This window comes from Prorops nasuta, unplaced genomic scaffold (assembly GCF_024137725.1).
Source record: "Prorops nasuta isolate Cenicafe-Biocafe unplaced genomic scaffold, Cenicafe_Pnas_1.2 PNAS00006, whole genome shotgun sequence".
In the NCBI taxonomy this organism is placed as follows: domain Eukaryota; kingdom Metazoa; phylum Arthropoda; class Insecta; order Hymenoptera; family Bethylidae; genus Prorops; species Prorops nasuta.
The window spans coordinates 8,151,523-8,166,867 of record NW_027116803.1 but is presented as its reverse complement, the minus strand read 5'-3'; the positions used below and the strand labels follow the sequence as shown (position 1 = coordinate 8,166,867).

Genomic DNA, 15,345 nt, shown 5'->3' with positions numbered 1-15,345 from the left:
GATAGGGAAGAACTTGGTTTTCATAAAATTTGTTATTTAATGTATTAACCATGACTGACTCAATGAGTTCAGTCAAAACCTTACATTACAGCGTTTCCATCTTCTTTAATTATCAAGTGTATTTTTGTAACAACAAACTCAAAGTTCTTGTTATACCAGTGGACACAATGACCTATCAGATGTTATCCATTTCCATCAAAGAAAAACATATTTAAGTTCTCATTGAGTCATTTGAGTCAGTCATGGTTAATACATTAAATAACAAATTTTATCAAAACCAAGTTCTTCCCTATCTCCTCTTTTTATTACAATCATCACTATTATTTGCCAAAGTTACACTTATCACAAATTAATCGGAATCACTACTTTTGACAGCTCATTCATTTCCTTCTGCTTCTATTTACGAAAAGTGTGTAAACACTTTTACACCAAAATGGCGGATGGGTCTCATTTTTTGTATCAAACTATTGGCAATGGCCTATTTTAAGTTGGCACTATACGATATTGACCAATCAGGGTTCTTGGATTTCATCATTCCGGGTGCTATAATCAACTAACATCAATCTCTTATGTCCCGCGGCCCGCCGTTAGACACCCGTATGTACGTCACTGTTACGTCATATCACATGGATAGACCCTTGAATTTGTGTAGGTATCCCCATCCTCATCAAATGAAAGCCGATCACACCGATGTGGCCTAAAGTAGTGTGAGTAGCCCCTACCTTCTCCTCTTGACTGGCGCAGTAGCCACTTCACACTCATAGGGGCTTACGGCTTTGTGTACTTGCCTCCCTGTTCAACTGTTTCTGTTGCAAAAAAGGCCGTTTCTGGCAACTCTGCCGTGGGGGTTGTTCAGTTACTGGTAGTAAATATGAATTCGAAAAAGATAACATTTGGAAACATATCAAAAAATTTACAAACAAATAAAAGTGAGCCAATACCTCAAACATCCAATGAGCCTAGTACTGGTTTTGGTACATTTGGAAAGAAACCTGATGAAAAGAGAGTGACAGAAATGCTGGTAATACGACCAGAGGATGAAGAGGAGTCTCAAAATTTGGAGAAAATTATGGGAATTACAAGTTTTGGAAAAAAAGCCAAGTCGTTTGATGTTGAAGAAATGCTTGCAACAATCACAAAAAAAATGCATAGTAATAAAGCAATGATGCCTGAAGCAGAGCCTAGACTAATAACTCATACAAATATTAATAAGGATGAGAAGAGTGATAACGATGAGCCTGAACAAGAAAAGGGAGATGATGATTTTATTGGTCCTTCCATTCTGAGCACTCCAAATATACAATCAAAGAATGATAATGTAGCAAGAAGCAAATCTTTTAATGACACGGATGACGACGATGATGATAACAATGATAATGAAGAATCAGATAATGAAGATATTTCATTAGCAGATAAGATTCCATGCAGTCATGAAGTGTCTATGACACATGGGCTAAAAGCAATAACAGCTATTGCAGCTGATCCATCTGGAGCAAGACTGGCTTCTGGGTCAGTTGATTATGATGTCTCCTTTTGGGATTTTGCTGGTATGGACACTTCTTTAAAGAGCTTCAGAACTTTACAACCATGTGAAAATCATCCAATTAAATGTTTGCAATATTCAATTACTGGGGATGTTATATTAGTTGTATCTGGTGCAGCTCAAGCGAAAGTTTTAGATAGAGATGGTTTTGAAAAATGTGAAACAGTAAAAGGTGATCAATATATCACTGATATGGCGCGCACCAAGGGGCACACAGCTGGATTAAACAGTGGTTGTTGGCATCCATTTACCAAAGAAGAATACATGACATGTTCCCAGGATAGTACATGTAGAATTTGGATTTTGTATAGACCACGTGGTCATAAATATATTATCAAGTGCAGAGCCAAAAATGGAGTTAAAACGATTCCTACTACATGTAGTTATAATAAAGAAGGTAATGTTGTTGCCTGTGGTTGTATAGATGGCTCGATACAAATGTGGGATCATAGAAAGAGTTTTGTAAATCCTTCACTGATTTTAAGAACAGCCCATGCCGAAGGTAATGAAATATCCAGTTTAAGTTTTTCATATTTGGGACATAAGCTTGCAACAAGAAGCTGCGATGATACACTTAAACTTTGGGATTTAAGATCATTTAGGTCACCTATATTCCAAGCAACTAATTTATTCTCTAGATATGATACTACAGATTGTATGTTTAGCCCAGATGACTCAATAGTTGTTACAGGAGAGTCCTTAAGTAAGGGACAAGAAGCTGGCAGGGTTTTATTTTATGATACAAATACTTTTGACTTAGTGAAACAGATTTCAGTAACAAACTCACATGTTATTAAAACTTTGTGGCATCCTAAGCTCAATCAAATATTCCTTGGTTGTGGCAATGGCATAGTCAAAGCATATTATGATCCAAAGAAGAGTATGAGAGGGGCCAAACTATGCGTTGTTAAAACCCATCTCAAACAAAAACATATAGAAATTATGTCTACCCAACAAATAATCACTCCCCATGCATTACCATTATTTAGACAAGACAGGCCAAAATCAATTAGAAAACAAATGGAAAAAGATCGCCTTGATCCAGTCAAATCTCGTCGACCCGATTTACCTATAACTTCAGGTCAAGGAGGAAGAGTTGCATCCTCTGGAGGAACTCTCAGTTCTTATGTAATTAGAAATCTTGGACTTAGTAAAAGAATAGAAGATGATCAAGATCCACGACAAGCAATTCTAAAATATGCAAAAGAAGCTGAACAAAATCCTTACTGGATAACACCAGCATATAAAAAAACACAGCCAAAAACAATCTTTGAGCACGAAGGTGAACCTAGTAATAAAAAACCAAAAACACAATAAACAAAAGTGAAAAATTGTAAATATTTTAAAATAACTTATAATAAAACACATGTTCAATGAAAATACACTCTGCGAATATAACTTTTATTCTTTATTCCATACTATATCTAACAATGATTTTTTATATTTTCAAATCTTCAGTTACAATATCATTTGGTATTTGAGTAGCATATTACTGAAATTTCTACGTTATTAATACTTGTAAATTTTGATTTTATTTGTTAGGCTTTCGAAAAAAGATACAAAGTTGTTTCAATAATTGCTTGCATATTATATAAATATGACTAACAAATTGGAAAGCAAGTGTTTTTTATATAGAAATGAATTTTTAAGAAGACGGAAAAGAATGAAATGAAACAGAAACGAATACCACATCTTTGATCCGCGTTTTCGATCTGTTTTTGAGTTTTGAGGGTTCCCGCCGTTAAACCGTATGTACTTACTCATCTGTGACTGGTGTAGTGGGGCGGTAGCCGGTAGAGTACATATTTACATTACCAGACATACATAGGCTGTGTTCCGTTATTGACTGTGAGTACTAGTAATCTATAGTTTGCGTCACATAAACTATAGATTTTCAGTACTCACAGTCAATAACGGAACACGGCCATAGTTATGTCCTACCGGCTGCGTTCCTTTAATTAACTGTAAACGCCCGTAGAGACATGCCGGCTAGGGAATAAAGTCTTTCCGACCTGTCCCTATAATCCCCTACAAGCACTTACAATTGAAATTGGCGGAGTTGGCAACGCTGGTGAAATTGATAGATACATACATACCGGATGTTTTGTTACCCAACCGGCCCTCGGGATCCGGATTCCAGTTGCTCTACGTCCTATAAATTTGAAATTTTAAACGTTGCAGTTTCAACTATGAGTGTCACGAATAATAAGAGTATTAAGTTTGATATAAAATACTCAGGGCACGAAACAGATAAAGGTGATAGTGAAAGTTTGAAAAGTGATATAATGTTTACACTAAAAAAATGGAATGCTGTAGCAATGTGGAGCTGGGACGTGGAATGTGATACTTGCGCGATTTGTCGTGTACAAGTAATGGGTAAGTTATTTTCATAAAAATTATAATAAAACATTTAAGTATACCTATTCGTATAATGCTCTCCAACGATTATTTATGGAATACGAATGATATCCTAATACAACAATGCTCACTGGCTGCAATAGCTCCAAAATAGATATGTCAACATTTTCAGATATAAACAAATTAAAGATGTTTTAATTGTAGTAAAATAAGTTAGATCTAGCAGACAATTCATATTGTACAGTTTATTATAGTAGTTATTACTATTACTAATAACTTTTGTGAGCATAATACATATTTATTTTCATGCTGAAAAAGACACTACAATGTAGTTGTGCCATTGTGGATTTTACAGAAAATATTTCATCATAAAGGACAATATTCCACTGATAATTGTATAGGTTTGCCAATACTAGATTTAAAGTTATCGAACTATAAATCTTATGTCTGATATTTCTGTAGTATTTATTGATAATAGGTATAAAGTCCCATGCATAAAAGTAAATATTTCTAGTTCATTCTAAATGTAATTATGGCATTTCTTCAAACTACAGTTTTGGCCATTAATCTTGAGTCATGTGAAAAGAAGTTGGAGTCAGAGGGGTATAATTTATGTAGGAAATTTGTCAATATGTCAAAGGACTCAGTTTAACCTGCTTTCTGTAATGTAAACAAGAATAATAATTTTGAGAAGTGTACTGCGATAATGACAAAATGGATTTTAACAAACAGCAAGAAAAAACAGTATATTGAATAAGAATTAATTAATAACAAAATGTGAAAGCTATTGTACATTTTTTAAGGAAATGTATATTTGGAGGTTATTCTACTTTGGTTATGCAGTTGTTAGATAGTACTATGAACACAATATAGTGAGAATATGGAGCTGTATTTGTAAATGAAAAAGTCACCTCAAAAATACTAAGGCTCAAATTTATAAACGAAACTTAAGCTTAGCGCGGTCTTAGCTAAGCTCAATTGTCTCACTTTAACTTTCAATACAGTGCTAAGCTCGATCTTCGTCTTAAGAAATTGCTAAGCTGAGATTCGAGCTTAGTTTAGTTTATAAATTCGAGCCAATATGTTGCTAATTGATAGCGCTACCAGTATGCATATGCATATTAGTATACATTAATACTATGTTATTTGTACTAGTACTTAACTAGCGTATAGAATAAGCCCTCTTTCTGATAAGCTTTGATCATAGCAAACAAAGACTTATCTATCAATGAATGAGAAAGCATTAATTTATCAAGCATTTTTAAGTAGATAGTCACCTCAATGCTTTTAACAAAAATAATAATTAGTGAATGTTTCAGCGATTACTGTATTTAAAAAAAACATGTATCATAAATTAATAAAGATGTATGGTAATATTTTGCTTCTTATTAGAAACTAAAGTTAGTTCAATTCAAATATAAAATTTATTTTTCTTTTTCAGACTATATATGCATAATAATTACATATGCTCAGTTTCTATATATGCTTTCAATTATGAAAAATTGTAGTTATTTTAAATCAACAGGGCATAACTATTTGTTGCAATGGCTTTAATTAATTAATGATTGACAGATTGCATAATTTTTATGTAAATACCTGGCTGATCTCCTAATTACTTCCATATCTTTTTATATAAGATTTCTTTACCCCCTTTTTTCAGTATTATTCTAGTTTTCAACATACAACAATGATTCTCTAGATATTTTCAAAGACATGAATCTAGTGATTCCACTGACTAATTATTTTTTTCCATATTAAAATGGTTGGTAAATTATTGCTTTATTAAATTTGATGAATCGTCACTTGAATTATCTTATTTAAATATAACGTTGTAGTATCTCTTGCATAGAATATCTTATTACATTTGAAAGGTTAATGCTCTTCAAAAGGTTTGTGTATACTGCGAGTTCATCTTGATGTCAGATTCAAATAATTCCCTAACTACATATTCAGATATCCATCACCAATATACAATACTAAGTTTTTACTCATATTTGCTGGTAAGTCAAATCTGTCTTCAAACTTTAGTTTATCCAGTTGCAAAACATGTATATTCTACCTTATTCAGAGAACTGAAATATCTTTCCATCGATCGTGATAGCCTCATCCTAGAGGTCATTTTCGCTGCTCAAATATTCTGAAATAAATTCTATTTTTTATTACTACTTATGTTTGTACACTTTGATTTTACCAGCAGCACGATGACAATATATCCAAGCCTCATTTAGTCTTTTACGCTCAATTTTTTTAATATTTATAAGTTTAATTGTTCTAATACACTAAACAAAGGTTGGAGCGGATGTTTGTTCAAAAAATCAAATATCCGCTTAACTCCTGCACAATTTTTTATTCTTATACTATTATTTTTGCTTTTATCACTCAGTTTTATGCTTTCGCCAATGTTCTTTTAAGAACATTTATTAACACTTTGCACTCTGCTGTCCCTTCTGAAGGGACATAATGCTCTCTGTATAATAACAGCGGAGTGCAAAGGGTTAATAATACGCTTGTGGAAATACAACTTTTCAGTAATATTTTATGAATTTCTTTCTGCCTTCCACAAAAAAATAGCTTCTCTTTTTTAATTAACGTTTCATTATTATTTGATAATATTTAGCAATTTAACATTTTAGATAAACGCTTTCGAAACTTTTTAAAGTACAGATCAAAAGAATGAAGGACAGCTGCAAATAGTTTTACATATATTTTGCTGAAACACTCTAAAGCGTTGGAGAAGATTTTATCTAAAGAGTAAACCTACAAAGTATGTCGTGTATTGAAAGAATTGTAATTAAAGGAAAGAAGATAATGGTCGATGGGGGGGGGGGGTGGACAAGAATAAGTTCAGATAATATTATTGAATAGCTGTAGATTAGGGTGTTCTTTAACAAGAGCCGTTTATTTTGTTACAAACAATAAAAATATTAAGATGTCAAGTCGAATGACAAATGCTCAATTTTAACACGTGCCCCTGACTCTCTTATTTCCCACCATTTAACGTTAGATTGCCCGAAGAGGATATTTTGACTTCCAAACGCTCTGCTATTTTCGGTTATATTTTGCGCGCGTTTTTCACCTATTTCGTAGAATATTTTCGCAAAAAAGATGTAAACGTTCTTTACGCTTAATTTCTTCTTTTCTAATCTTTTTGTTATATTTAAATACGACTATCCAAATCGATAGGAGAACTTTCGCAAAAGATCCCCCTTAAAAATTCAGGCTGCAATTGTGCAAGAAATAATTAGCAGACAATATACAAATTTATAATACATAGAGCGAGGAGTGAACCGCTAGTTAAAATTGTGTACACCAATTCCTACATATGGGAATTACAGAGGGAATTACTAAGAAACCTATTTGTATTTCCTAATTTTTGTAATTCCTTACTAATTCCTAGTATTTCACCAGAATTCCTAGTAATTCCTGTTAGAGTTTAATAATTCACGTAATTATGTCAAAAACTTATATTTTCGACATTAATTATTAAAAGCATTTAATAAGAAATAATATTTAACGTTACTTTTCGCATCATGGTAGGCAATCAAATAAACAATTATGAATATTTTTTTATATCGCACTCATTTATTTGCACGTTTTATACAACAGAATCTTACAAATTATAAGTAATAAACAAGTGAGTGGAAAATTTGAAGTTTGTAACAATTTTTGTTTACATACGTTGGCAACTGAAAATACAATATATAAATTCTTTATATTTTTGATAAGTATTTAGTAATAAAACTTATTTTTATATAATTAATAAAGCTAGTGTATCTTAATCATCTAAGAATTGTGGTACAGGGAGCGCATTAACTTGTATTGCTTATTAATAGCAGAGAGATTACGAAAATTCAGAAAAAAAGGACTAGAGCCTAAAATTTCAATAGGACCATAAAAAAGAAATTCTTTATCAACAATAGCTATATCGTCATCGCGTGGCCATTCGAAATGATCCAGCTCCAATTTTAAAAATTTCAACTTTATTTTTTCATCCTGCATATCAATAACACGACCAATATAAAAAGTGTCGTCGTAAAAAACAGCATAATATTTTTTTAATATTACATCCAGTTTTTTAGAAGTATTATCGAAATTATTTTCGGGAAACACACTTTCATGTAGTTCATTTAATTGCAAATTTTCTTTAGAAGAATCTAGACTACACTGATACTTGTCTTTTTTCCTTTGTTTGGTTACATTGCAGTTTTTTCCTCTTTTAGCCGTGACTTTTGTATTACCAACGAATCTTCTCAATCTATGTGTACTAACTTTTCCTTTACAATCATCCAAAAACCAATTTTTCCATTCAATTTGAGTTAAATGTTTTTGCATCCAAGATGTTCTTTTTATTTTTACATCTTCCATTAATAATATAGCTGCCATAGATTCTGATGCATTAGGTGCTATACCATTAATTGGTGTGTATGACTTATTTTTATTAATATTTTGTAATGTTACTTGACTAGAGTTTTGTTTTGCAGATACCACTCTTTTAGATTTTTGTTTGACCGATACCTGTTGCTTATAATAATCTGATAGCATATGTATTATACGCCTATGACCAGGTATTATTTCAAAAATAGTTGCATTGTTTGAATAAATACCATAATATCTTGGTAATTCTTCTTTGCTTAAAATGTGATGTAAATGAGTTCTGGTAAATTCTACAATACCATCAATGTCAGAGTCTTTTATGTTTGACATGATAATTTCATGATCAAAACCATTAATTATTAATAAATTCTTTAATGTTTCGGGAATTTGTAAATTCAAGAAATCTTCTGCTTCATTAAAGAAACTAACCACTGAAGAGATACATTCATTCGATTGAGCTGTGGATTGAACCTCACTAGTTCGAGAATCTTCCATCCGAAACGTGGTTTATAGGTTATCTTGGTTACTTACTTAATTCAAAAGGTATTATAATTATGAATAACCTTTGTAGTAAATTTAATTAGCACTTACTTTAATACCGTAGAGTTATTAATGAAGCTAATGGAGCCGAATTTCATTTCTGAAAATTTAAAACTTTAATATCTTCATCGTTTTGATTTTGTTACGTCTACATTGCTACAGATCTGCTTCTCCTGTGCCGCGCAGCACACAGAACAGACGCACTAGATTCTTTGATGCACATTGCGCCCTCTACGCCTCTACACAGCGCGCTTGAAAACAAAAATTAAAAACTCATTTTAAGTGTTGTAATTGTGTACAGATTAAAACCTATAATGGGGATCCCAAACTCCCACTTTTTTTTACTACGCATTTTCGAATAATTTTTTTACTATTTTCTTGTAATTCCTTGAATTCCTTATAATTCCTTGCAATACCTTATAATTCCTTGCAATTCCTATATAATTCCTTGGCAATTCCCCGAATTTGTACACCAATTCCCGCAGCGGTTTACCCCTCGACATAGAGTAGATATAAATACCTACTTTCTTCTCGAGTTTCAGCTCTTAATTTTAACGAATAGCGGAGTTATGATCTTTTAAAAAAGGTACGAATTTTTTCTAGTTCCAATTTATTTTTAAATAAGTACCAGCTGAATAATGTTCTCTTGGGTATATAAAATATCTGCAGCTTTTTAAGTTAATTGTTTTAATTAAACGCTGGAAATTGTTAATCACACGCACACATTGTCTTGAAATTCCACAATAGTTATATAATGCACTACTGTGTTTACCCAGTAGTCGATCTGTGGACGAACGGACTCTCTACCATCGGTTCGCACACTCACAGACACGTAAAGCGACGTTAGCGTGCGTGAGACAACCCAATAACGGATGGCGGGAAGTCCGTCCGAAAATCGGCTACGCTGCAACTTGGGGTATTCAGAGGACACCTTGGGCAAAGTTGCCAAACATTGCTGCTTTCTTGCAGTCAATTTAAATAAAAAAAGTCATCTATCACAATTTTTTACACGGAATTCATGATTGTTTGTTGATGGGAAAATAAAATTTTTTGGGCCAACTTCGACCCCCCGTGTCCATTGATGCGCGCGGGCTAAAGGAATTTATGAAATAATATTATATTAGTAAGGATACTATTTTTATTAGGATTTCTGTGCATGTGCCGTATTTTTTATACAGGTTATATTTCTTTTCCAGGGTCCTTTATATATATGGTTCCCAAAAAATACATTAGTTCATACTTTGCTAAAATGTGACTCGACATCTTCATCCACTCTAATGTCTTTAATTACCAATTAACTCTATAGATTAAAACTCGCTTTATTTAATTAACGTCTGTTTGATATTGTCATTTCAGTCTCAGATTAAAAGATTAAAACAGAATTCGGACATTTAAAATTATTTTATATAGCAGTTCCGCTTTAGCTATAGTTTAAAGCTGTGATTATATTTTAACAGGTGATTTAATTAAAACACTTAATTTATGTCTTTATTAAATGATTTCTGATTTAATTATAAGTTTATGTTTAATTATATGAATAATTAAGAAATATAAATTATCATGTTTTTTAAAAAAAGTATATGCATTGAGATTTCGAAGGGAACTATTTTGTATACACAATCAATATACGTTTCACTGAACATAACCAACTGAATATCTGCTCTTAAATCATTAAATAATTCATAACTAGCCGCATTAATTATATTCGTGGCGTTGTTGACTATAATGCTTAAGATAATCGACTTGAGGTAGATACTACTAGTTTATAAAATAACAAAAACAAAAGCTATGCATCTAGTCAACAGTGGTCAGTTTTAGACTACGCATTAACAGTAATATTTAACCTTTAGAGGATCGGTCGTTTCAGTCACAATAACAAGTATTCAGGATCAATCGAGCGTGCTGAATAAATCTTAAGTATGTCTATTTAAAGGCCAATTTGTGTTAGTGCCTATTTTTAATTTTCCCGCATCTCTAAAGGTTAATATTTCTCACTTATGTATATCTTTAATTTTGTCTAATATATTGCAATGAGTACCATAAATAAATTCACGCATAATATAAAAGTTAACCGCTACTCTCGCTCGCGTACGCTTTACATTTGGTTTAACTTCTAATTATATTATTTCACATGATCCGTATAAAATAGAAATCTCTTGAGCTACCATATATAATGCTGCTGTACAAGTACGTAATAGGAACTGATCTAATGAAAGAAAGAGAAAGAAAGTAAGAGAGAGCACGCATTATGTTCGATTTTGGTCAAATAATTATACTGCTATAATTTAAACAATTTTTCGAGGTTTTTGTAGCAATGAAACTATATACAAGATGTGTGATTTAAGGATACCAACTGGAAAAATCCAGGAGGAGAATGTGGTTTTATTACAAATGTTCTAAAAAAGGATACGGGTCCACGGTGAAGACAATGCGGGTCCCAATAGGGATCCCCCAACCCTGACCTCCCAACTCGTATAAATGTATAAGCTTGGACGCGTCAAAGTGAGGGGACTGTTTAGGCCCAGACTGGCTTCTCAGTGCGGTCTATAAGGCTTTTTCTTGTTCCTACAAATGGAGAAAATATCGGATTGATCACACGTATGAAATTATTGCAGTTAATTTTTTTAGAACATACGTATCTTAAGTTCTTATCAATATTATACCATTCTATTAACTGTATATTTCCCAATAGCTCAAACATTTATAATTTTATATTATTAGCCAAAATCTTTTGGGTTTGTTAAAGTTTGATCTACATTTTTATATAGGTACGTTGTCGCAATGCTTTTACCCTTATGTACGATTTCAAACATAGAATACTTTTTAATATAATTTAACTATAGACGAGGTAGCGACATTGCGGTGGTATAAAAACGTAGGTCAAACATGAAAGAAACTGAAAATTTTGCCCAGAAATGAAAAATTATAAGTCTGCGCTTCTGGAAAAATTACAATTATTAGAATAGTATAAATAATATTAATGAAACCTTTGAATACTTTTTTTTTTCTAAAGTTATTCAAAACAAAATTTTCACAGGAGTGAGCAATTCAATATTTTCTTCATTTTTAAGGAAAAAATTCCTTGTTGACGTTTACTTTTTTTCCAATAGGGACCGTGCATACCAACACAATGACAGTGAGACGAAAAAGTGTAATGGTGTAAATACATATTATCAGCACAAACTATCAGTGAATTTTGAAAGTTTTGGGGTACCAATTTATTTATATGTATATAGTTACACATTGACACTTCGCTATCATTGTACTTGCTGCACTCTCCCTATATCCCTTAATTTAGAAGCAATAATACATTACTTTTATTATTAAGCAAGTTTATGGTCGGTCGATAATAATTTATGAAAAGGTCCGGTAGGTTGGCATATTTAATACTCGACGGTAAATGTAGAAATAGTCAACACCCCCTTCAGTTTGTATTAGTAACCTAGCGCTAGTGTACGACAGACCGATACCTGATTATAAAAATTGAAACGTTTAGAAATTTAGAAAGTGTAATAAATAAATTATAAGCTCGTAAAATCAGAACTTGATAATTGTAAAGTGTTTACTTATGAATTATGTACATTCTTACGAATAAAGTAATTCTTAACGCGACACAAATATAAGTGCTACTAGTATCGTTAATTACAGCAAATAGCGCTACTAATAATAGTTATATTTACGTTATGCTTAAATTATTTTTTTCATAAGCAATAATTGCGAGCTTGCAAAAGCACATTATTGTGAGTCTTTAATTTATTTATCATATTGCTTACGTATCTCATAATTTCAGTAGTTTTTATAGCCGGAGTATTGAATGTTTGCACACTGACGGTTGATTACTAGACAAACAAAGAGGTGATTACTATTTCCACGTTTTTCATCGAATATTAAGGGTACCAACCCACAGAATGTTTCCACGGATTATGGGCCAATCATAAGCTTTGCATACAACGCCAAGTCGCTTAAAGACATCTTTTAAAAGTCTTTTAGTCAATTGAATGATAAAAGATGTCTGTAAGACAACTTTTAGCCATTTGTGCTTTATGGGCTGTTTAATTACTAAAACAATTAATGGTCACTACTAAGTTAACGGAAATATGAACAAATTTCCTTAAACCATTTATCTTATAATCATCTCCCCTTTCTAAAATTATCTGGTTGGCAATCTTAAAATACCTAGCCTGTACGTATAAGCAGTTTGGATACATGTTATTTGAATATTAAATTGTTGCAAATAATTTTTTTTCTTCAAAAACATCTTTAAATACGGTATATCAATTAATGGCATATTCAGATAGTGTTGCTGTGCTTTTTGCACATGTTGAAGACAATATAATGATCGATTTAAATGATCTTAATCCTACATGAAAACTAAAAAATACTTTTCTATGTGAACAGGAAATACAATCTGAAATTAATTTGGAAATCTTTTTGTTTTCGACAAAAATGTCAATTTTTTTCTTCGAACTTGATTAAAATTTATCATTTTTAATTTTATTACAATTCATCTAGAAGGTATTCATTCTAGCTTCGAGATGAAATATTTTTTATTCTAAAGATAATATAATGAGTACTATCTTTACGGAATATTTCTATGACAGCGATGAATCAAGAGAACAATTTCATTAGTTAATAAGTTTTCTTTTAATATTTGTTTATAAATTCTTTTTTATAATTTAATATGTACATATCATGTATTTACACTGCTCACAAACATAATGTCATTTTGTCATTAAATAAATCGATAAAATTGAGCTACTTTTGACCTAAATGAGATTCCCCTTTTAAGGAAGTTCTTTTCAATAAATATTATTTGCAGTACCATTCTGACGTGTTTCAAATTTGAAATCAATAAATTTCAATTGTGTGTGTGTGTGTGTGTGTGTGTAATTGCATAGTATTTAAATTACTTATACACAGTTAAATAATTGTAGAAAATGAATTATAAACTTGTACCTTGAACAATGATACATTTCTTATTATGTACGTATGTTCCCTTTTACTTTTTAACTTGGTTCTTCTAATAAGAAAATTGTTCTTTTTTTCTTTGACTTTATTTTGATAGGCTTCATTTTAATTGTTTATGTATATTTTAAAACTCAACTCTTTCATTTATCTAGATAAAAAATAAAGTACTATTGTTTCTTATCCAGAGTTAATCTTCTCTTTACTAAAAAGAAGTAACTGTTTTTTAAATACGCTAATCATTATTTTTAAAAATAAAAACGTTGATTTAATGGAATATAATAAGTGTAATAAAAACAAAATTACTTGTCATAAATTGATATTAAAGGAATCTGACAAGTTTTCAATTAATTTGTTTTATATTTAAGACTTTAAACTATTTTATCATTAATTTGCTCACTAATAAATTGGATAGAATCTTATTTGTTTGAAATTTGAAACACACCTTATTGTAGTACAGCAACAGACATCTGTAGACAAAACTGCCCTAAATAGTACTCAACATGCCATTGGCATGGGTTTCATATTAGCAACAGCACTCATTCTTCTCACAGGTCCAGCAAACCTCTTCTCAATCTCCTCGAGAGATCTCCCTCTTGTCTCAGGAACAGCTATTACTACAAAAATAAATCCTGTTAGACAAACAGCACCGAACATCCAAAATGTACCATATGTCCCAATTGCATTAATAATATCCTCATAAGTCTTGGTAACGATAAATGTGCACATCCAGTTAAAACCAGTTGCGACACTAGCTGCTGATCCACGAATTTTGGCTGGCAAAATTTCACCCATCATTAGCCACGGTATTGGTCCAAACCCAAGAGAGAATCCAACAACATAAGCAATCAAACTTATCAGTGGAACCCATCCAAATGATGATACGTCCGTGCTGGTTTCCTTCAAGTAGAAGAATGTGCCAAGGGACATCAATGTTACACTCATTGTTGCTCCACTGATGTAAAGAAGCATTTTTCGGCCCAGCTTATCAATTACTGCAGCTGCTACAAATGTAGATATGAAATTCACGACTCCTACTATTATGGTTGACACATTTTCATCCACACTACTACCTGCATCCTATTAACAAGCAAATTGTAATTATTAATAATAATTTAGATGCTTAAACAGAAATATATTATATGTTAGCTGCTTAATGTTAATCCTTCCAATCCAATATTTCGCACACATTAAGGAAAGGGTAGAAAAATCGTCAAAAGTATTATGGCATTTAGAAGTATTAAAAAAAGTTCAAATACCAAGACTGGACTTATTTTGTAAACTTAATTTTCTCGTTAATGCTAATGTAAATAAATTCGAACAAATTCAAAAAGTATCATTCCTTTTAAAGAATAAATGAAATAGTTTTAAAAAATGTTGATACATCTTTTATCACAAAAAAATAAATAATTGATGAAATTGATTAAAAGTTGTTTTAAATTTAAATAGTTAATCTTTAATAATATGTGCAAGATTCACTGATCTTTACCTGTATTTTTCATCTACACCGTTCATCGTTTACGAATGAATGAAACTTGCAACATTTATATAAGGTATTACGAGTT

General features: G+C 31.5%; 3 protein-coding genes across 8 annotated transcripts in view; 1 reads left to right on the top strand and 2 right to left on the bottom strand.

Annotated features, from left to right (window-relative positions):
* The first annotated feature begins 780 nt into the window (after positions 1 to 780).
* LOC136774188 (gastrulation defective protein 1 homolog) lies at positions 781 to 2,910 on the top strand. Its single transcript, XM_066728335.1, has one exon. The coding sequence runs from the start codon at positions 872 to 874 to the stop codon at positions 2,858 to 2,860; it is 1,989 nt and encodes a 662-aa protein (XP_066584432.1). The 5' UTR covers positions 781 to 871; the 3' UTR covers positions 2,861 to 2,910.
* Positions 2,911 to 7,482: 4,572 nt separating this feature from the next.
* On the bottom strand, positions 7,483 to 9,246 carry LOC136774270 (uncharacterized). Of its 2 annotated transcripts, none has more exons than XM_066728456.1 (2): positions 8,867 to 9,246; positions 7,483 to 8,805 (listed from the first exon to the last, which is right to left on the bottom strand). In XM_066728456.1, the coding sequence occupies exon 2, from the start codon at positions 8,768 to 8,770 to the stop codon at positions 7,685 to 7,687; it is 1,086 nt and encodes a 361-aa protein (XP_066584553.1). In that variant the 5' UTR covers positions 8,771 to 8,805; positions 8,867 to 9,246; the 3' UTR covers positions 7,483 to 7,684. The 2 variants fall into 2 exon arrangements, with proteins under 2 accessions (XP_066584553.1, XP_066584552.1); XM_066728455.1 differs by having other exon boundaries at positions 7,483 to 8,915; positions 8,968 to 8,982.
* Positions 9,247 to 10,294: 1,048 nt separating this feature from the next.
* LOC136774071 (facilitated trehalose transporter Tret1-like) overlaps positions 10,295 to 15,345 on the bottom strand; it is a 40,248-nt gene continuing 35,197 nt past the window's right edge. For 2 of the 5 annotated variants that reach the window (XM_066728144.1, XM_066728145.1), the window contains one exon: positions 10,295 to 14,860. In XM_066728144.1, the coding sequence (XP_066584241.1) occupies positions 14,279 to 14,860 (582 nt within the window). In that variant the 3' untranslated portion in view covers positions 10,295 to 14,278. The remainder of the gene's footprint in view (positions 14,861 to 15,345) is intronic. The other 3 variants (XR_010822711.1, XR_010822712.1, XR_010822713.1) reach the window with 3 other exon arrangements.